Source organism: Canis lupus, chromosome 8 (genome assembly GCF_011100685.1).
Source record: "Canis lupus familiaris isolate Mischka breed German Shepherd chromosome 8, alternate assembly UU_Cfam_GSD_1.0, whole genome shotgun sequence".
NCBI lineage: Eukaryota > Metazoa > Chordata > Mammalia > Carnivora > Canidae > Canis > Canis lupus.
Window position 1 is genome coordinate 62,146,052 of NC_049229.1, and position 23,366 is coordinate 62,169,417.

A 23,366-nucleotide genomic window follows, 5' to 3' on the forward strand; every position below is an offset into this window, starting at 1 on the left:
TGTCAAAATAAAGATGTGCATGCCCTTCTCATAGGAGTCTATTCCAAGGAAATAATGAGACAAATGCAGCCACATATATAAAAAAACAAAAAACAAAAAAAAACCAACCCTGATTTGTGTAGTTTGTAATTAGTGAAACACTGGAAAACGCGGACTGCTCATTAGTAAAGAAATGGTTAAATGAATGCTGGAGGCCCAAACCACATGTGTAATATAGTCTTGTTTGTTAAAAAAAACCCACATAGCTGACAGCACATATAACACGGTGGTAAAGGCGGGGGTGTTAGGAGCCAGGGAGCTCACACACATCATCTCCACACAATGAGATTATGAGTGATTTCACTTGTTCCTCAAATCTTTCTGTATTTGTCTGAAATTTCTTCCCTTAAGATTATGCATTACAAATTACATGCAGAAAAAGTCAAGCTATTTTGAGAAGAAACATGCCAAGGTTTTTCTAGCTTTAATGTTCTGTTTCTGATCATGGCAGCCAAGGACATTTTGTGAAAAGCATGCTTACGATTACTGTAAGTTACTCTAAATATTTCTCGCTTACCTATTAATTTGTTAATTTATCCTAAATTATCTTCTATAATTACATTTTTAGTCTGAAAATCTCACAGAATGTACTTTTTAATGTTTTCCTATTAATAAATCACTTTGCTATTTTCACATTATATCCAATATGCCTGTCTTTTGAAAATATACTGTTGCCTCTTTTAAAAAGAAAAACACTATATAAACTCTTCATGCACATAAAATGCAGTGCCTTCAATATTTCAAAATAAACCAAAATAAAAACTCCTATATTGTCTCCAATGTCAATTTTAAAAAAGGGAAAGATCTGTCTTGGGTCAGATCTTTCATTGTACAGAAAATAAATCAATTTGTCAATTTTTTCCCACAACTTTAAGAAAAAGAGCAGGGAGAGAGAGACAGGCAAGAGGGCATCCGGAAAGTGACTAGGTTTAGTGGCTCTAATGAAAAGAACTCACCAGGATGACGCCCAGGCTCCAGAGGTCACAAGACTCGTCATAGCCATTATGATTCAAGAGCTCTGGGGCCGCATAGTGCAGGGTGAAGCAAGGCGTCTTGAGAGGCTGGTTATCTGGTGGCTTTAAGCGTGCAAACCCAAAATCGATGACTTTAATTTCCAAATTGTCATTTTCATCAGTGAACAATAAATTCTGCAAGATACAAACATTTCAATTAGTCTCACATGAAACTGTCCTGAGACTTGGTGATGCCATTTATGTAACACTATCTACACGCTGATACTGGATTCCGACACGGAGAGAGGTCTGATGCGGAGGGTCTGGGAGCTGGATGTCAATGTACTGTTGTTCTCTGCCTTATGTTTTTTTGTATTATTTCAATTTTATAATGTCTTATGGAACATTGTTCAACTGTAACACACTTCTTCCCACATCAGAGCCGTTGTCTACATTTTTCTTGCTCACAGTGTTTGCCCTCTACCTCCTCTATCAGCCTCCCTTCTGACCTGGTTCACATACACCTACTCTGTGTTTTGAGAAACAACCACTCTAATGTACCACCAAACTCAAGTTAGAACTTTTTCTATTTTCTGCTATTATATTTTCTTATTCTTTCTGGTACTTAGCATCTTGGTATTATCAATTCAATGTCTTCTTCCCCATTAGGCAGTAATTCCCTAACGGCAGGGACTATGTGTCCACTTTACTTATGACTCTATTCCGAAAACCTGGTACAGTCATCTAGTAGGTGCTCTGGTACATATCTGCTCATTGAATACAGTCATAAAAAAATATAACTGTATCTACTACATCCTATTTAAGAAGACATGGTAGGCATGCCTGGCTGGCTCAGTTGGAAGAGTATGTGAAGCTTAATCTCAGGATCATGAGTTCAAGCCCCACGCTGGGTGTAGAGATTACTTGAATAAATAGAAAAAAATAAAAAAGAAAGAAAAAAAGAAGACATGGTAAAGACATACATTATATTTCAGAAATATTTTCTCCTAGTTAATAATTAAACATTTTTTTGATGCTTATGGATATTATCCCTCAGTTATTCAGAAAACAGTGCTCTCTTGAATCTCTCATCACCAAGCCTTCTCGGTCACTAAGGCTTTACTGTTCTCATGTTTATGTTTATCATGTTTAATAAATGCTAACAGTCTGATGCATGGTCATCCTTTTTATTATCAAGCTAGTGCCCACAGTAAGTGAATCTGATTATACTGTCTTCAGACATCCTGACAAAACCTGTGACATCTTTATTAAATTATCCCTCAGATCTGGAACATCATTTGTTTGTTACTATTACTCCAGCTAAAATAAAGGACACCGCAGAAAGCATCATTCATACAAAGAAAAATCTTCTACACCTTCCATTCAAAAGTTAAAAATGCAAAATGTGGGAGGAGAGAAAAGCAAAAATATTAAAGAGTTTTCTTAAATGTTCTATCATACAATGCTTGATCCTGAATTTGTGATGGAATTAAAATGTGGATATAACTGAATGTAAGGCTTCACAACACCCCAGTCACAGCTGGGGTTCATCCGCTTGAGCTGGGGAGAAGTCTTTCAGCAAACGACTCCCGAGCCCCTCTGCAGCGCAAGCCTTGTGCTATGAACACAGAGGCATGAGAAGCACACCTGGCCCTCGTCCTCATGGAGCCTGCTAAGCCTTGGGAAATGACTTCAGTTTATTCTATATTAAGACAGGCAGAGGACTTCCTTAGCAGCAGTTCTTGATGTGAAGGAGACGCGGCCTCCCGCTCCCATTCTCTGAGTGGAGTTGGATGCGCAAGGGCAGGAGTGGCAGGAAGCAACTGCCTTTCAGCCTGATCTCAAGTCCCACTTGAAACTAATTTGATGTAATTTTTCTTAATCTTTCAAGAGTATGGGGCCCAATTTGAAAAGTACAAAGCAGCCCGCTAAGAATGTGTTAGCCAGCTTCTAAATTTGTCTGCTTCTCACTTAGAATTTAGGATTTTGCCTAAGCAGAAAGCCAAGGCCACATAAACATCAACCAAAAAATATATAATCGGATCTTAAAATATGACATCAATGGGAAAGGTATTAAACTTTTAGTCTGGAAATAATATACTCTGCCATTTAAAAGACCAAGTGAAAGTTATTTTATCATGGAGATGTTAGTACAAAGGCACATTTTCATTTCTCCAAAATCTATTTTGATTTAGGGCTATAACTGTAGTAGAATCTCCTAAATAATCTGACAATTCTTCATTTCAAACGATTATTTGAAAGAAAAGGTTTGTAACAAACAAGAAGAATTAAGCAACATAAGTATCTTTTTGATCGGTAAAATAGGAAGGCAAATTTAAATTCTGTTGGAGAGGACAGTTGCCTCATCTGAGACTCGTGGGATGACAGATGGCCAGTTATCAAAGAATAAAACATGTGAAAATGAATTCTATACAGTCATGGAACAGATCTTTTCAATTAAAAAAATTACATGCTTGTTCCTTGTCTATCAAGAAAACATTTAAGTGGTGTGCTTTCACATTTAAAAATAGATCTCTAATCTCCGATGTACAGAGTACCATATTTTCAGTGGGTGTTCTGTAGGAGAGTGAGAACTCGGATGAAGGAAGCAGAGGGGGAGCTACCAGAGTTGCAAGTTCATAAAACAATTCACTTTTGATTAATTACTAGTAATATGAGTAACAGTAATAGGAAGTCCACAGCCAGAAGTTCAGATGTTTTAGAATCAGTCAATTATATCTGGATGCACAGAATTCTATTTTTAAAACATCCTCTTCCTATCAATGATCAAGATACTTAAGCAGGCAAAAAAAAAAAAAACAAAAAAAAAAAACCAAAAAAAAAAAAAAACCCGGTGCTTTCAGAGACATATTCTTGTGGTTTAACACAAAAAATAAACTCCAAAGAAATTATTACTTAAAAATAAATTTGGCAATGCATTATAATCACGTGGCCATTAAAAATGAAGTTCTATTTTAAAGAGGAAATATGTATAATTTTGCAAATGAAAAAGGATGAGTCATTGTTAGTCTTTCATAAATTATTGGGTTTTGTTTTTCAATTTTCATGATTATTTTGATGATTTCCTCAAAGGGGGGAATTTTCATAGTTTTGATACTAAAAAGGGGCTTTCTGGAGTTAGAACCTTCTTTAATAACCTTTTGAAAGTAGGAATATATAAAAAGCTGCTGCTTCCGCATTGCTACACAATCCTATAAATATCATACATGAGCAAAAAGAAGCGCATAAAAGGACTGTACAACTAGTTAAACCAAGACAATTCTTTTATGTTTAAATATTCATAATAGAATTATATACATTGCTATTCATGAGATAATCACTTTGATTACAAAAATGAAAAATAAGCTTTCACAAAATATCATTTGAAAAAATCCCTCTCAAATGGTACACATAGAGAAAGGATATTATTTTCTGCTACAAAACATTTCCATTGCTATTTTTAGCTCACAACTGTTGCATAAAGTATTTCTTCCATAAAAGGCTCTCACACTTACAAATATAACCTCAAGATGATCTGCTGGCAAAAAGAAAAAAAAGAGAAAAAGAAAAGAAAAAAAATTTATTTAGACTAAAATAGAAAAGAAAAAAAATCCAAGAAATGGGATATCTGCAAGTATCTTTTTTTTTTTTTTTTAAGATTTTATTTAATTGTTCATGAGAGACACAGACAGAGAGAGAGGTAGAGTCATAGGCAGAGGGAGAAGCAGGCTCCCTGTGGGGAACCTGATGCAGGACTCAATCCCAGGACCTGGGATCATGCCCTGAGCCAAAGGCAGATGCTCAGCCACTGAGCTACCCAGGTGCCCTGCAAGTATCTATTTAGCAGAAAGCCCCAAGAAACAAAGCAAGAGAAGCCTGCAGGTCCCAGGGGAATATTTAGGAACAGCCTGAGTGACAGGGGCGATACCTCGGGCTTCAAGTCTCTGTGCACCACGCCGACGTCATGCATGTGGCTGACAGCCGAAACGAGCTTCCGCATGATGTAGCTGGCTTCCGTCTCACTGAAGTGTTTCTTCTTCTTAATGCGCTCAAACAGCTCTCCCCCGTTCAGAAGTTCCATCACCAGAAATGTGTGAAGCTAGAAAGGAAAAAAAAAAGAATAGTGCAGAGAGCTTTCACCAAGAGAAGTGTATTTACAGATGAAGCATTCCTGGACTATTAACTATCACCAATAAATTTGGATAATCCCTTGTTAAAATAATCAACAGCAATCCTTACTAGTGTAGAGGGAAGAACTGAAGGATAATGTGGTGTTTTTAGAATTCTATTTTGGTAATGGAAAATTTCAAGTGCTGCAGTGAAATCTTTATATATCTCTTCTTTGACTAATTCTTTCATTTGAATTCCATTCCAACCCTCTCTATCAAGTTTATGTATCTTTCTTTTTAAAGTGTGACCTAGTGCTGATAAGAATGTGAAATCATCGGCTTTAAACGATATAGAAGATTAATGACAGAGTATGGGCAACTACCCACAAGAGGCCTGACCCAGCCAGTGAATGGCAAATTTATCTTTTAAAAAAGGTATTGTTTCATGAGGGCACTCTAAACCTTTGTCAGAGCTCAGGGGATTAGTTTCAGGGTTTCTTATTAATATCCATGTCAAGTACCCAGAGCTCAATGCAGGGTTTGTTTTTTTTAAATGATTACTTTAGCTATCAATGGCATTATCATTAACTATATAGTTTAAAAATTACTTCTTTTCTATGCTTTGTATACTAGTCCATAAAGAAAATGACACAGGAGCAATCAAAAAGCAAAGGGATTGTATCAGCTCTCAAGTGAACACAAGCATGTAGTTTAAAAAAAGATACCCAAAGAACAGATTCAGGTGCTATGTATCACAGAACCAACACTATTCAATAAATACATTTCCTTTTGAATTAGCAAAATTCGAAAGAAAGAAAGAAAGAAAGAAAGAAAGAAAGAAAGAAAGAAAGAAAAGAAAGAAAGAAAGAAAAAAGAAAGAAAGAAAGAAGAAAGAAAGAAAGAAAGAAGAAAGAAAGAAAGAAAGAAAGAAAGAAGAAAGAAAGAAAGAAAGAAAGAAAGAAAGAAGAAAGAAAGAAAGAAAGAAAGAAAGAACGAACGAACCTTTATAGAAAGGCAATTATCCTGTACATACTGGACAAATTTTAAAAGGTGAACTCTTTCAATAAGAGAATTGCTCTCCAATAGTTTGAGTTTGTACATACAACAGATAAAGTCAAAGTGGAAAGTCTGTGACAAGCATATGCCAGCGAGCTTTAAAAAGAAAAAATAGAGGGTGATACCTGTAAGTGGTTTAAAAGAGGTTTTAGAGTCAAACATGGTTTGACTCTATTTATGACCCTGGTGATGCTCCTTAACCTCGATGAACTTTAGGACCTTACCAATACAATAGATAACAGTGAGAAAAAGTATATGAGACAGTTGGATGATGGCTTTCCAGAGACGTCCATATCCAGATCCCCAGAACCTGTGAACATTACCTGCTATGGTAAAAGGACTTTTAGGATGTGATTAAGGGTGCTGACACGGGAAGCATGTCTGAATTATCTCTCAGAGCCAACAGTATGGGATGGGATTATGGAAACAGATTGGAGTGATAGAAAGAAGGGTCACAAGCCAAGGAATGTGAGCAGTCTCCAGAAGCTAAAAAAGGCAAGTAAATGGATTATCTCCTAGAGTCTCCAGAAGGAACCAGTCCTGCTGACACCTGGACTTTACACAAGTCAGACTGATTCTGAACTTCTGATCTCCAGACTGCATGATGATAAATTGGTATTGCTCAGGCTGTGGTCATTTGTTACAGCAGCAATAGGAAACGAGTACAGATCATGATGCACTGAGTGAACTCCACGGCTGCAGAGTTGGAGGCTAAAGACCCACCCTAATGGATTTCACCATTAGCTGAAGAGAAAATTGTGTGCACCTGGGGATGATCTAGGCAACTATGTCACCTACACAGAAAACTCAAGGTATCAACAGCAGAATGATAATATATTTTAATATATCTGTACTGGTATATATAGCATTACATCATGAGACAACTTATTTTCAGCAACTCTTTTTTTTTTTTGAGAGGGAGAGAATGCAGAGGGGCAGAGGGAGAGGAGAGAGAATCTTAAGGAGGCTCCATGTCCCAGTGTGGCTCTCACAATCCTGAGATCATGACCTGAGAGGAAACCAAGAGTTAGATGCTTAACCCATTGAGCCATTCAGGCATCCTTCAGGAACTCCTTAATATAAAAATAGCAAATAATAAGTTTAACCTGTGGCATAAGTAAAAAACTAGGGATGCAGTTCCTGAGATCTGACATCTGCCTGAATATAAGACACTGAATGTCTTTGCTGGGACGTAAGTGTGCACAAGTGCAAAATCAGAGGGGGAGGGTCAAAGGTCATCCTCCAATCCCATGACCAATGATGTGCTCTTTTTAAGTACCTCCAGTGGATGGGGGACTCATTACCTCCACTGTAACTGGATAGCCCAACACGGTAGAGGCAGTAGAGGAGCATGGAGAGCAACTCCTCCAAGTCCTCACTCCCAAGATACTCATTTTTCTGTCTATGAGAACCAAAGAGCCAGGAGATGAGAATGTCATCTTTGGGTGCTTACTCCATGCTTCTGCCTCCCCTTAGGCAGCAGAGCAGAGTAATTAAAAGCTTGTTCTGAAGCTGGATGCTTGGGTTCAGAGCCCAGCATTACCACTTACAAACGGTGAAATCCTGTTATTTAACTTCTGTGAGTTTCAGTTATTCTAAGGACTGAATAACACATGTGGAACCTGGTATAGTACCTGGACCTCATAAGGTAGGCAATAATAAAGGACAGCAGTCACTGTGGTTAGGATGTGTCATTGCTGGCCATGGCACTCTGGGAACTCTGGGTATATGGTAGAGAACCAGGCCATGGACTGCCCAGGACATGGTGCTACAGCAGCACGTGGGGACAGCCCAGGACCAGAGTCCAGGTTTTCCCGGCTAGATGCTCCTGATCCTTCTGAGTCTGTTTCTTCTTTGGTAAAGTTAGGGTAAGCCACATCCAGGATTGGTTTTGGCTCCTTTGCTCAGCATGTTGTCTCAAGTGGGACTGTGTCACCTCACCCAGTCCTGGGGAGGAAGTTAACTGTAATGGAGCAATTTTTGTCATGGAAGGTGGCCATGGAGGGACTGAGGAGACATGGACTTGATCCAGTGGCCTTCCTCCCACATGCAGAGTTCCATGCTTCTGCACAGGGTTCCTGTTGGAAAGCAGGACAAGGAGAAGAGGGGTCAGTGTGACCTGCCCTGAGGTCTGGGCAGAATATGCCCTCTGCAGTACTATGAGAGGGAGGACCTTTGCCCTCCTGCTTCATCTTTATTCTCCAGCTTGCACTAGTTAGGTTTAAGACTCTCTAAAGTCTATTCTGGAAGTGAAAAGAAAGGGGAGGGCTGATAACTAATTGACTCCTGAGAACTGTCCAGTGATCACACTATGGTGAGTAGCTGCTGGAGTGTTGACAAGCGGCTCATGAGACTGCCACTGGCCCCTGCCTGCCGTCCTTCGTCCATGTCATGTGCGCCCACTCCTGAGTGAGAAGAGCAGAAGTGAAAGGATGCACCGGATTGAAGGATGGGTAAGAAGTTTCTCTGCCCTCTCTAGTGGCTGGGTCACATTCACATCCCTGACTCTGACCCGGCAGCACCGACAAAACTGGTGGGAAACAGAACCCTCTATGGGAATCAGTCTGCACAGCAAAATAGTGTGAAATACCTGATCATGAAAAACTTCATGCAGCTTCACAATATTGGGGTGTCCTTCACAGAGCTTCAGAGCTGTTATTTCTTTCTGAGTATTGGCTTCCATCCTGCAAAACAAAAGCAGTTAGCCTCCACATACACACCTCTTCACCAAGTTTTTATGTCCCGATGATCCCAACCTGAATTTTGTGTTTATTTACTGTGTATTTGGAATGTAACTGTTGAAGTCTCACAGCGAGGTTTCTGACAGCAATGAGTCCTACAACCCACCAGAACAAGTAATGCATTATCCCTGAGACAACGATTATTTCTGAGTCAGAAGAGAGCCAATCATATGAAGAAATGGATGCCTTACTTCCCTGACATTTTGGTAATAAGAATACATAATCATGGAGGTAATAATGTGTTTCCAAAACAATGAGCTGGCTCTCAAAGCTACCGGCAAATTGCTAAGTCATTTCAGGAAAAAAAAAGAATCTCGAATCTATAACTATTAGGCACGGCAACAGCTGCTGAGCAAGTCTGACTGCCACCGCCACAGAAAATGTTCTCGCAGTAACCTCGAAAGCCTGTCACACTGATTTATGTCTCAAATGGATTACTTTACTAGCAAACATCTATTAGAGTCAGAAGGATAATGGATCAACTAATGAGCTGAATGGCTAAACCCATGGGTGAAAAGCCTTACAAGAAACCACTGCTTTTAAAATAAAAATCCTAATTTACAGAATTCATTGACCAGGATGAGTCCATACAAAAGAATGCCAGAAATGGTCCTACCTTTTGCTGATTATTTTGACTGCGAATGCTTGGTTACTTTTTTTGTGTATGCACTTCCGACAAATTGAAAAACTTCCCTCTCCCAGTGGCTTGTCCTTCAGATCCAGGTCATAGTGCTGATAGAAGGGGGAGTCCTGATAAGAAACCAACATCACTTAATTTCAGAAAATACTAGGAATGCAGAGGGATAAATAACATTGTGGGTAAAAGAACATTATCAATGTTAATAAATATGTGTGGGATACATTTATAATCTTCTAAGATTCATCTTGCTTTAGCTCATTTCTACTTTCATCTATATAACTTTTTAAGATACATAATTTGCTATCATTGCAAAACGGAGTTCACTGAAGTTGATATGACTAATTCTCTAGGGCAAATGCTGCTATTTCCACTTACTCATTTCCTAAAATTGCATCTTAGTCAAATGGTAAGTGTCTCACGTTCACTGGCCTTGACAATGTTAATTGGTGTTGGTATTTAAATCGTAACTATGTCATCTCATTGACCACATCTATACCTTCATCATCGCGCTCCTGGCAACATTTGTCACTCCAGGACGGTCAACTCCCGTGTGAAACTGAAGAGGATCTATGACAGCAGCATTACGCTTGAACAGAATGGAAGGAGCAACAAAGGAATAGCCCTTCAAAAGAAAAGGAAGAGTAAAGAATGAGGATTTGCAATTTTTCAGGTTAGCACAGACCAAACTGTAGCAATTTTTTCCTTATATCAACAAAAAAGAATGAAAAACATTCAAATAGGTGTTAAGATGAATCTCATTTTATTTGTGATCTAAAATGCAAGGTGATTTCACATCAATAGAAAAATGCTTTTCAGAAGGAGATAATGCCATCTTCTGGTAGAATTAAACCGATTCAAAATTAAAGGCAGAAAAACCTTACTTCCTAATCTACCCCCAGTATCTGACTCACAGCTGCGATTCTTTTGCATTGCTGATAAAAGTTCGCTTATAAAAACACAACTAACTTCTCAAAAAGGTAGAGTTTAAGGCATTAGACAAAGTGGTCCAAGGGCTACTGTTTTGTAGCAAGGTTCACTACAGTTAGTTTCTAAGTTAGCAGTTATTTGACTCAATTATTAAATTTGACTCAAATTTTAAATTGAGTTTTGGAAAAGAAATAAAATCAAATGGCAGAATGATGGCCTGAACCAAAAGTGGCATCGGGATAGATGATTAATCTGCTCAAGCTAGAACATTCACTAGTTCGAAGGATGTTTTTTTGAACATCTACTATGTACCCAGCCATGTACTACACATTTGGGTCATTAAGGGCCAGGGACACAGCCCAGGTGACCAGATGAGGCCATACTAATGGGATCCTTCTGGGACTCAAGAAGGAAAGCTCTGATGCCATTTGACAGTGAGTCTACTGCAAGTCTGAGAAAGATCTAAGTATAAAATCTTTTCTAGGATCTTTTTCAGGAGTTAGAAAGCAGTTAAAATTGTTGGCTGAAGATAAAGAATCAGATAATACTTTTAATGAACTGCAGAAAATTTTGTATGGATAGAGGTAAAATACAGTAGCATTGTATTTTTCTATAAAAGAGCCTGAACAGAAATGAAATTTCAAGGAAAAAAATCAGCACTTCTTTATATATAAAAAAACACATAATATCCAATATGTAACAGACCATAAACTTCAGTTGATAATGTGCAGTATTTCTATGTTTAAGAGATTAGAGAATCTTGCTTTTAAGATGCCAAGTACATGTTCATGGGAAAATTAGTCTTTTTTTTTCTTTTTTTTTTTTTCTGAGCACACATGGCCCCTGTGCATGAACAGACTCTTGGAGATTACCTGAAACAGCCTCTCGGAGCTCTGGGGCAGTGCTGCTGGGGAGTAGGTGGGATCCATCTCTGTGAACTCTTCTGCAAAGTTACTCACATCTAATTCATCTCGGATGACTGGCTTAAATGGCGCGGGCACTTTTTTGGCGGCTAAATCATCCCAATTTATTTTCTAAAACAGAGAAAAGAAAATTGGTACAAAGTAGAAACCAACAAAGTTGGAGTATTTTCTGAGAATTTTCTAAGAATAACAAGGACAGATTCGGGTTTTCATTGGTTGATACGGAAAGTACACATATTGCCAATCAATAATTAGAAATATGGTGGGTTATTTATTTTTTTTAAAGCATGAGCACATTTTCTGACTGCAGTTGATTGCTCCAGCCAATGCTGAAAGATGAGACTGCCCTTGGTCACTGTGGGGTCTTGCTGGGTCCTCTGGGGGGCACCGAGATACCCTAGGGATAACAGAAAAATTATTTTTGTCCTGACCCTCCTGAGAAAGGAGGCCAGAACAAAACAAAACTGAACTGTAATAAAGGGCTTTTCAATGCTCTATGGATATGAATATTAATTCTAAAGGAATATTCCTGTTTTCTAGAGGCAATGTTGAGTGACTCTCTGCCTATACTTGGTTTCCCTCCTGGTCCTCTGGACAGATCAGAAAATAAAAACTCACTATAAATCATGCACTTGTTTAGGTCTCTAAGTGAAAATGGTACTATCATACTAATGTAATCATCTGCTTCTCATTTAACTAGTATTCTAGCTTTTTAAATACTGCTCCTTCTCTCCCCCATAGGATAATCCAGGTTCCCCTCTTCCCTCATGCCAGACACTCACTGCCTGATAAACTGCTATGTGCTATGTTTTAGAGTACTCAAATTCAATTCTGTGCTCTATTTAACTTATGCTCCTTCTGTCACTTAAAACCACCTCAGACAAGACTTATTGAATTGAATTCTACAGCTATCCTATTAACATACTTCCTCAAATCTAAAATGTCATCACTGATAGTGAGATACACCATTATTTTATGTACCATTTAGGAAGAAAAGGCATTACCAGCTGGAATGGTTATGATATCCACTGTAAGACACATTTCGATTTCAGAGACGGTTGATGACAGTCGTTAAGTTTAATCAACCAACATAAAATGTTTTTATTATGCCCTCTTGTGGAGGCAATGTAGAAAAAAAAATCACTAGATTACAGGTCTTCACTTTTTTTATTTTTTCTAGCTTAGAGTGGGCTTTAGAGATCATTTAGCTCATCTCCTTTACTTGATCTAGATGGAAACTGAAGCCCAGAAGCAAGAGATAACCTTTTTACTTAAACATTAGCTAGTGGAAGGGTCAGTCTCTTGATTTTTTCTAGTTAGTGTTCTGTCCTCTGGGTGGCTGTAATGTTTTCCATTACAAGCATATGATTTGTGCTTGGCTATTTATACACACATTAAGAGAAACTATTAGAGTAAAGGGGTCATTTAAAGAAATATGTTGTTAGCAGGAGAACGTTTGGTGTGTAAAAGATTGAATGCTATTATGCTCCTCTCCACCTCCTCTCCATTTAGGTCTTTACAAGTTGGATTCTAGTTTTTCCTAAAGTGTCCTTGTTGTTTAAAAAGCAAGGCAATTAAATAGCCTAAAATTACTATTCCAAGCTATAGAAAAGAGAAATTTCTCTCATATGAAAGACATACTGTAATATTTACAAATAGAAGGAGTCATGGAGAATACGACCCTAGGAAAACATGATTGAGATATTTTGCTTGAGTACTTTCTTGAATTTTACCTTATTGTTAAATTTTTTTTATTGTTAAATTTTGAGCCAGATTTCTCAACAACATATTTGAAATAGTTTGTACAAATATTAATCTTTGTAGGCCATGCTAATTTATGAAATGCATACACTGACAAGTTAATTTTATTCTAAATGTATTTCTGTTACTGAATCTGTAAGATCACAGTAATGTATTTTTAAACAGGTTACAACCGAGAGACTGATGTTCTTTTTTTGAGTATAGAAATATAGAGAGGTAGTTCTTATTTTCAACCATTATTTGTTTTTCTAGATGTAAAAACAATAGATAACATAAAGGTTACTCTACAGCAGAGCTTTTTCTTTGTTTTGTTATATGTTCATTTGTTTTGGTGACAATACTGTAAAAACTCAGTTTACAGAATAAAAATAAAACTTGGATGGTCCCTTTAGACCATAAATATTTAGAGGTCATGTTTGTTGAGGTGATGAAATTATTTAAAAGTCGTTAAGTTCATGGGGCACCTGGGTGGCTCAGTTGGTTAAGCATCTGACTCTTCAACTTGGGTCATGATCACAGGGCCCTGAGATGGAGACCCCAGCTGGGTTCTGTGCTGAGCATAGAGCCTGCTTAGGATTCTCTCCCTCTGCCCCTCTTCACCTCATCCCCTGCTTGCACAGGCTCCCTCCCTCTCAATAAATAAATAAATAAATAAATAAATAAATAAATAAATAAAGCAAGCTTGTAAGTTCAGGGTTTTAAAAACTAAAGTCATGGCGTCCCAAGCTGGCCACGTAGACTAAAATAACTAGTCAAGTCAGACAACTTGACTTCTCCCACCCCCCAATTAATCTCAAATTTCTCAAATTTTGGAGGTTTTTTTTTGTTGTTGTTGTTGTTACTAAATTGAGCAGATGTATTGGTGCTCTGTGAAATGGTCTCATTAGGCTTTTTCAGAATATGCCAAAAAAAAAAAAATAACTCTATGTTGCAGATATGCTACTGAGAAAAAGGTAGATTTTTAATTGTCTGAGATCACTCCAGAGAAAAGAAGAAAAAAATGAAATCACTTTCTAAAAGGTGGAATACATTGGTGGAAATGGCTCATGAACAGAGTAAAAAATAAAAGCCTCTTCGGACCATATGCCTGAATTTCAAGATTGTAAATAGAAACCAATACTGAAAACTGGAACCAATAAGCATATGGAAGACTTAATGCGATTATGGTCCTCCCTATTCTCACTTCATTTAGGGAGAAAAACACTTTTAGGCATCTCCCAGTAGAATTCTGATCCTTGGATTCCTCCAGGGTCCCTGTCACTTAAAAAAAAAAAAAAAGGTGCAATGTATGTGAAAATAGGGAGCAAAGATTTCCAAAAGGGACCATGTTCACTCATTTCACCAAGAATGTCAAGCCCCCAAATAGCAGGGCATACAAAACCATCTGTTCAATACATTTCACCTGAAAAAAGAGATGTTCTTTGATTTCATCCGCATCACGTGGACCACATCCCAATCTTTTTTTGGGATCTTTCATCAAAAGATGCTGAATTAGGTCTTTAGCTAAAGCACTCATTTCTTGAGGATATGGAGGCTCACTTTTTAATATTCTCCTGTAGGCAGATAAAACTTGCTATTAAAACAACCAGAGGATGAAGTTATAGTGACAGTATTCTTAATAAAACAAGTATCATGCAACACACTTTGAAATTGAACTAGAAGTGAAAAACGGAGCAAGGGTATTTAAAGCAAGATACCATGAAATCAAATTTCTGAAACTTAAATAAGCAGAAACAAAGCGTTGCATCATTTTTCAGTATAAGTCACCCCTAATGGGAAGCCACCACCCCAAATATTTAACTGGAAAAAAAGAATGTGAAGGCTCAGGACAGATTAGACTTCCCATCTATGGACTCGATTCTGATGGAAGATTCCGTGCTCGCTTCGGCAGCACATATACTAAAATTGATGGAAGATTCCCCAATGGAAACAACTCCTAATGAACTCAGGGAAGTCAATCCAGCACTCAGATTTGCATAAAAGCAATTGCAACCATACTGGCCTCTCTTCTCCCCGCTGTGAGCCAGTGAACAGCGGGCCCAGCAGGAATGGGGAGGGACGGCAGGCCGAGGCAGGGAGAGTCAGAGCCGCCTGGACATGGCTCCACTCCTAATATCTTAACACGAGCACCGGACCTGGGGCTTTTCATGGAGTGAAAGCACCTGCTTCATTATCTGCTCCTATAAAGCAGGCAGGCAAGCCCTATAGGGAACTCAAAGATATTGTCTACTATTTATTATGGCAGGTAAAAAATTAAGATAACCCAGTGTCTCGATGAAATGTTTGAATTTATCCTAAGGGCATGAAAGTAATCAATCCAACCAAATGTACCTTGGCCCCTGTTAAAAGGCAGATCAATAGTGAGAAAGAGTAACGAAGGGGACAGGTGGAAATTAAGAAGCGTAACGTGGGGCAACCCGGGTGGCTCAGCGGTTTAGCGCCGCCTTCAGCCTGCGGCGTGATGCTGGAGACCCGGGATCGAGTCCCACGTCAGGCTCCCTGTATGGGGCCTGCTTCTCCCTCTGCCCGTGTGTCTGCCTCTCTCTCTCTGTGTCTCTCATGAATAAATAAGTAAAATCTTTAAAGAAAAAAAAAAAAAGCATAACATGGTATACATGGAGATAAATGGTTCTTCCTTTATTTGGATTTGCAAAACGATTCCCTGGTGCACACTAATATATTAATAACTGTTATGGAACAAAACCCGATAACACATTTGTAAGAGACGGCGTCGTTGGTAAGAACACGGACTCCGGAGCCGGACCGAATTCAAACCCCTGGCTGTGTGCCTCGGAGAGTTCATTAACGTCTTTATACTGCGGTCTCCTCAACCTAAACGGGTATTAGGGCGCCTGTGTGAGTGAAAGCACGAAGGGCAGGCTCGGCCCTGCACCTGGGACGTAGCAAATGCTTGACCTGGTGCCTGCCAACTGTATACACTCCCTCCCTGGAGCCGCCACTGAGCATCAGGGAAATGAGCAGTGATCTGTGACCGAAGATTCCAGCAGTGTTGTTTGTGTCAGACCTGATCCTACTTCTTGCACTTCCACCCCTGGACTCTGAGAAAATGTTGGCAGAACAAGGGAAGAGCAGCGTGCTTTGATCTTTTTGGTTCCTCAGTATCCACCCACTGCTCACTGCTCGGCAGCGCGTCCAGCGTCACAGATGGTCTCTCCTCAGCTGAGGCACGGCGGGTGTGAGAGAGACCCCGCAGCCCTGCTTCTGAGGGAAAAAGGGGCACAGACTCCCACCTTCTCCACCTTTCATGTGCTTTCTGCAGCCAGGATCGGGCACTAGACACGCTGCTGCTGACGGTCACGTCTGCTGCCTCGGGGTCTGGGAACAAGCCCTCGAGCCGCCGTCCCGAGGTCCCGATTCCCACGTCCGTCCGTCCTACCCGAGGCGATGGCAGGTGCGGGAGGTCGGCTCGGCGCCAGGCGCCACGGAGAGCCGCGGCCGGTCATCTCGGCCAAGGCGGGTCATCCACAGGCGGAGGCACAGGGAGAGAAGAGGGAACACCTGAAAACGGGGGTGGCCCGTGAGGTGCCAGACTGGGGAGAGGAGCAGGAGGCCCCGTGTGCAACGAGGGGCGGCGGCCTGGGCACACACGCGGCATCGGTGGGCCACCAAGGGGTGGGGCACACGCCCCGCGCCGGAAGAGGAGTTTTCGATTGGGACGCGGCCGGCGGGGCTCGCATCAGAAGACACGGGGAGGGAAGGTGAAGGGATTTCTGAGAACAGGGCTGACGAGGGAACACGAAGAATCGCTGGCCACGGCCCCAGGAGCAGCCAGCCAGCCTGCGGAGATCCCGCCCCAGGAAAGCTTCCCGAACAGAATGGCACAGGGTGTCCTCGGTGCGTGCAGACGCTCTGAGGCCTGATCCTGCCGAGACCCGGAGGGCCAGGACGACGACCAGAAATGGAGGTGGGGTGGTGAGGAGAAAGCTCCCCGGCAGGCTCAAGTGTTTTCTCCAAGGGAAGATGCTCTCGGAGCTACCTTGCTCTCCTACTGTTTCCTTCAAACCATACAGGGCCGAGGGAAGTGTGAGGGACAGCCGGGCCTGGTCATTGCGAAGTTACCCCTGAGAGGTGTGAGCGGACAGGACTATTTAAAACTCCGAGAACACAAGCTTCTGGGTGTTCTCTCTCACCCCAAGGATGTCCTTGGGTTGGCGGGGGGTGAGGTTGGAAGAGCGCTTCGAAATGGTGCACAGGGGACTTTTAAGACACAGTTTCTGTGCTGAGCTTCCCAGGCTGGGGTGTTTACAGCCACCCACGTGGTCTCCTCTCTCACGGCTGAGTGTGTCGTCTGTGGGCTGGGAAGCCAGGCCGAGGTGACTGGAAGGATCGCGGAGGAAGATGGGTTTGATGCTGTCATGCTGACATGCTGTTTCCTGACCTGTGCCTTAGAAAGCGAAGGAAGCCTGGTGCCGGATTCCAGCCCCGTGACCTGTGACAGCGAAGGCCGATCTGAAGGCCCGAACAATGCAGATCCTGTGGAGGGAGGATGCGGGGAGAGGAGGCCCATCCGTGCCTGTCTAGTCTGACCATGACTGTGCAGGAACGTCCTGCAACAAGGGCAGGGAGACTTTCTCGGGTGTTGCTGTCACTTCACCTCTTCAAATGTCCTTGATTTCAGAATTCATAGCAGCCCAGAGCTTTTTTTTTTTTTTAAGCTTCAAAGGGAACCTGGGAAACTCTAGAAGTGAACTGCAATGGGGTAGGGCCCAAATAAATGTTAGAGCTCTCTGTAACATCAAAACAGGCTGATATATCATGGTAAACATTTCTTGTGTTTGTTAGCATTTAATCCATACACCAATCCTCTCAAAAGGCAGCTATTATTATCTGTTTTAAAGGTGAGGCAAGATTCCTTTCAAAAAAGCAAGAAATATATATACAAATTAAAATTTTAAGCAGGTATTTTAGAACATAAGATGATTTTAATTTTTTTTTTTTTTTTGCAAGAATAAGCAAATAACCCAGCTAAGAAGATTTTAGAAAATAAAGTAACTGGGAAGGTTTTGTCTAACTACATGTTAAAAAATGTTACAAAACAAAATTGTAAAACTGAGGTGCTAGCAAAACAAATCAACAGCCAAATCAAATGAAAAGAGACTAGGAAAAATATCTAGGCACATCCACAAACTTGTACTGTTTTTGAAAGGGGACCAGCCAACATAGGAAATGCCAAACTGTTTGACAAACGTGTTGAGGAAACCAGCTATTTGGGAAATAACAAAATAAGACCCTTGACTTATAACACCACCCAAAATAAACTCCAAATGGATTGAGGAATTACATGAAAAAGGAAAAATTAAATAACACTGACATCTATAATATAAAAATGAACATAACATTTCTATGCATGACTGCTGAGTTTCTGAATGTGGTAAAAGAAATTCACAACTGATTAGCTTAAGAATGTATAGATTAAAGGGTGCAAACACCAAGACTAAAAGTTAAAACTATGACGGGAAGCAAGATGAATGGATGGGTAGACACAGAGCAAGCAGGGATAGTAAAACAGTCACAGTAGGATCACGGCAGCAGCAGGCAGGTGGGTATGCACTCTAATAGATGTAACATTTTCATAATGAGGTGGAAACAATGAGCCTATGAAATTTCACATGTTTCATATGTTCACTAATGCATAACTCTAAGGAGCTGTCTCAACAATGTTGTTAGAACAATGGGTAATGCTCACCTGTCCCTCTACTAAAGTCTCTGTTCAGGTGTCACTGTATCAGCGCAGCTTTCTCTAACCATCCTGATGAAATACCCAACCTCTTCGTCCCTTTCCTTTCTTGTTTCTTCATGGAATTTAAAGGCTATTATATATTTATTTGCCAATTACTTATTTCTCCCAACTAAAATGTAAGGGATTCCTTTTTAAATTTTAATTTAAATTTTTTGGATTTTTTTTTTAAAAAGCAATTTTGTTCACTGCTGCCCCTCCCCCCTCCAGGGCCTAGAGCATTGCTTAGCACGCAGCCAACCCTCAACAAATACTTCTTGAATGAATAAATGTCTGATTGTTTTTTATTCATGATATCTTGCTCACTCAGAATCTTTCTTCCTCAGTTGCAACAGACGCCTGCAGATAACATTTTTTGCAGATAGCATGTTTTCTCTTTGGTTGTTTATTTCTATTTGTCCTCCAAAGTTCCTATTTCGTGACTTAATATTGTTAATTTTCACTTCCTGGCTCCCATTTCATCCCAGAATTACAGGATTGCTCATATGCCTGCCTGAGGTGGGAGTTTTCAGCCAACTTCACTTACTCTGAATAGTTAAGAAGACTCTGGTATATCTGTTCAATGGCATGTTATACAGTCCTTGCAAAATGTCGTTTACAGAGAGCCTGTAATTGGGAATGCGTATAACTTTAAGCGAAAACTGGAAAATAGGAAATTGTATGTCTAGTATGAGTACAATGTCATATGGATATAAAAGGCTAAAAGGAAATATATAAAAATATCAGCAGTGTTTGTCTGTGGGTGTTATCATGCGCATTTTACACTACCTGCACATCTCACACTATAGTGAACATTGCTTTTAGAATAGGAGCAATAAAATGAACTTAATTTACAAGATCACAGGCTCATGGAGAACAGCACACAAGCAGGGCTAGGAGGCCAGCAAGTCTTGAGCCTCCCGAGAACAGGATCCTGTGGCTATTTCCCACCATCTGCAAGGCATCCTTCAGCCTCCAAAAGCCTGTCGGTCCTCCTGGCCTGGCCCATGGGGGTCTCTCCATCCTGAGTGACTGCTTCCTTGACACTCCCAGTCCCCAGGGGTCCACGCTGCCTTTGCACTTCCGTGGCATTCATCTTACCACTCAAATATCTATCAAAACTCCCTGGTATCATGAATTGTCATATTTATTCCATATTTCCCCAAACAGTGTGGAAGCCTTCTTAGAACAAGAACTCTGCCTGTGGATTTCTCTCCTGCCTTAGGAGGTAAAAATAACTCAGCACATATTCCAGAGATGAATGGAATCAGTCCCCCAGTTGTCTGCAGGCCAGTACTTCCCAACCCCTTACCTGCAGTAAACATCCACCTCACTAGGGAAAAAACCCAGCAGCACAGAATCAGGTGTGAGCCACGGGAGAGCACGAAGCAACTTTTCAGGAGTCACTTTGTACGTGACCCCAGTCCCAGCTCCCAGTGGCTCTGAGTCCTGAGGAGGATAAGTTCGGTTTCTTCATCCATAAAGCAAGCACACAGAGCTATCTGTTTTCCAGGTTGTGAGGCTTCCAGGAAGCGGTGGATGTGACTTCTCAGCCCAGAAACTGGCGCAGAGCTGCGCCCTGATGAGCCGGGCCCTCAGTGGGGCTGGTGCACAGGAGCGTGGCGGCTCTGACACACTGGCTGCCCAGAGGGAAGGCTCCCCTTTGGCTGTTACTGCATTCTTCCTTGACCCACCGTGTATTTCCCTGGACATCACCAGTGAGAATAATCAAATGAGATTCTTTACTACTCCTGCAAAATCTGTAACTCCACTCACTCTCAACCGGTAATCCCCAAGGCCCCCAGGGCACGTCCTATGTGAGCTATAGATACTCTTCCTCCTTATCACCTCTCAGCATTCCCTTGCCTTCTTATGCCCCACAAGCCACCTGAAGGGTGCTCACTCCTGCCATGGCTTCTGGTGCACAAGAGAGGGCATTTCTTTTATTCCTTGTGAGGCTCGGGGAAGTCAAGATGTGTGCAGGAGCTTGTAAAGATTTTGGTAAAAGAGGTTTCTTTTCTTTTCAATGTTTAGCATTTTCTCCCTGGATAGGACACAGACTTGCCCCCTACCTCCCCCCAAGGGCTAAGCCCTCTGAGAACTGAGCTGCTCTGCCTGGGCAGGAGCCTTGCACTCTCATCCACCCAGTGGGTATACTAGGCCACTTTATCAGCCATGCCTGAATGTGTCTTAATTGCAGGGTAGGTGCGGTTTGGGCAAAAGCTGGGACCCCACTACACGGGCTATGGTTTTTGGCACACCTCATCCCTGCCCCTCTTCCTTTCTGCTTTTTCTCTGTGACCCAGATGATGCTCTTAAGGCTTTTACTTCACTCACTTCACTATCTCTGTCAGAGAACCTTTCCTTAAAAATGGGCGAGATGAATGGGATGGGAGAGGCTGGAGAACCACACCTTGGGGGTTCCCTGGGCCAAGACGCTGCACATGACAGTAAGCAAAGGCAGTACTGAGTCAACAGCAGAATGAGATGCAAAGAATTTCAAATAGACTGCTAAACAGAAAAGAGCCAGAGTTAGAGCAAAGAGCTAGAGCACAGAGCCAAACTTATCATCCAAAAGGATGAGGCCGTAGTGGGGAGGCCATCATAGCAAACCACAAGTATATAAGGAACAGTAAGATTCCTCCAGAAAGGAGTTATAAATGCAGAAGGCCACGTCCATAACCTCTCCCAGGATGGAAGTAAGTCTTTTCCCAGATGAGCCTTGAAAGAACTACAGCCTGGCCACTCTGATTGCAGCCTGTGAGTGACCTGGAAGTAGAGGGTTTAGCTAAGCTGTGCCCAGCTTCCTCACACACAGAGACTCTGAGATAGTTCATGTGTGTTGTTTTAAGCCGTTGAGTTTTGAGGCAGTTTGTTACTTAGCAATGGATAAAGAATAACGAATATAAGGCCAGACGATAAATATTTTCGGCTTTGTAAGCTATGTAGTCTCCAGGGCAGCAATTCACCTCTGCTGCGGTGGCCCCAAAAGCAGCCGGAGATGATACCCCAATGCAGGCGTGTGGCTGTGTCCTAATAAATTTTACTGGCAGACAGTGAAACTCAAATTTCGTATCATATACACATGTCATAAAATATTGTTCATCTTTTGACTTTTTCAACCACTTAAGAATGTAAGATGGAATATAAAGACCATTCTTAGCTCACAGGCCACCCAAAAACAGGAAGCAGAATGGATGTGGCCTACCGATTGTAGTTGTACGAACGTTACCCTGACCTAAAATGTCCAGCAAATATGATTATCATTTTGATAATGTAGAGACCTGAGTTTATACAGTATCATGCTTACGACAGTACAGTGAGACACATCAATGAAGCATATTTTACTGGTGGGCTGTGAAATGCCAAATGAACATCTCATGGCAAATATTTTCTACATTTCAAAGTCAAAGAAACAACCCCGTTAGAGACAATGAAGGACTGCAAACAGAACCCCTACAAACTGACTCTCAGGTGAGGACACGGTAGTCAACTGTCATGGACTGCAAAGCCCCAGGAAGGACAAGGGGCGGCCAGAAGAACTGATAGAGACCTTGGGGGGTGGGGTCACCTCCCCACGCAGCCATAACCCAGGGCCCAAGAGAAGTTCTACGCAGACAGGGAGTAAAAGCTAGTGGGAGACACACAAGTAAGAAAAGCACATGCTGCATAAGTGAAACAAAAAGAAGACAGAGACTCGGAAAAGCTAACAAAAGCTTTACCTTAGATAAAACGATCCGCAAATCCCTGTCAACGTCTGCAAGAAACAACGGAACCGGTCTGTGTTCTTTAGAGGATGGGACAAGGGTTGCCATGCAGAGCTTAGAGGAAGCAGATTTCAGATGATGTCAAGGGGGCATGATTTTATACACCTGAAGGTGTTCAGTCATGGAAAGGGCTCCCCTGAAAATGCCTTACACTATGTGCCACCCGTGCAATGCCGGCACTCCCACAGAAGGGAGAGGACTGCCCGCACCTGCTGAAGGAGTCTCATAGCACAGAGAAAATCTTCCTCTCCTTCTCAATTCTTATTATATTTTAAAATTTGATTTACCAGAAAAACATTCTTGTTCTGGTTGTAGGCGACCTATGAACAACAGCATCGGGCAAGATGTTATTTTGGAGCTCCCCAGGTCAAAGCTCTGGGAAGTATGTGGCATTCAGGGAAGATCACAAAAATGAAGGAACGGAAGAATTCAACGGTGAAAAGAGCCCTTCGCTAATTAAGACAAAGGACAATATAATAATACATTTATCAGAATGGTACCTTTTCTTTCACTTTTTAAATGTATGGTTTTTTTTTTGTTTGTTTTGTTTTTAATTGAAGTAGAGTTGGCACAATGAGTTTCAGGTGTGCAGGACAGTGATTCCACCAGTCTGTATGTTATGTTCTGCTCATCACAAGTGTGGCTACAGGTCACCACACACTATTCCTGCACCACTGACCATATTCCCCGTGCTGTACCTCTTATCCCCAAGA

At 41.2% G+C, this 23,366-nt stretch overlaps 1 protein-coding gene across 4 annotated transcripts in view; it reads right to left on the bottom strand.

Moving 5' to 3' along the window:
- The window catches only part of RPS6KA5 (ribosomal protein S6 kinase A5), a 170,355-nt gene that overhangs the window by 10,860 nt on the left and 136,129 nt on the right, over positions 1 to 23,366 (bottom strand). For all 4 annotated transcript variants that reach the window (XM_038545557.1, XM_038545556.1, XM_038545558.1 and 1 more), the window contains 7 exons: positions 14,552 to 14,702; positions 11,338 to 11,499; positions 10,035 to 10,160; positions 9,515 to 9,648; positions 8,748 to 8,841; positions 4,921 to 5,091; positions 996 to 1,187 (listed from right to left, as the gene is read on the bottom strand). In XM_038545557.1, coding sequence (XP_038401485.1) covers positions 996 to 1,187; positions 4,921 to 5,091; positions 8,748 to 8,841; positions 9,515 to 9,648; positions 10,035 to 10,160; positions 11,338 to 11,499; positions 14,552 to 14,702 — 1,030 coding nt within the window. The remainder of the gene's footprint in view (positions 1 to 995; positions 1,188 to 4,920; positions 5,092 to 8,747; positions 8,842 to 9,514; positions 9,649 to 10,034; positions 10,161 to 11,337; positions 11,500 to 14,551; positions 14,703 to 23,366) is intronic.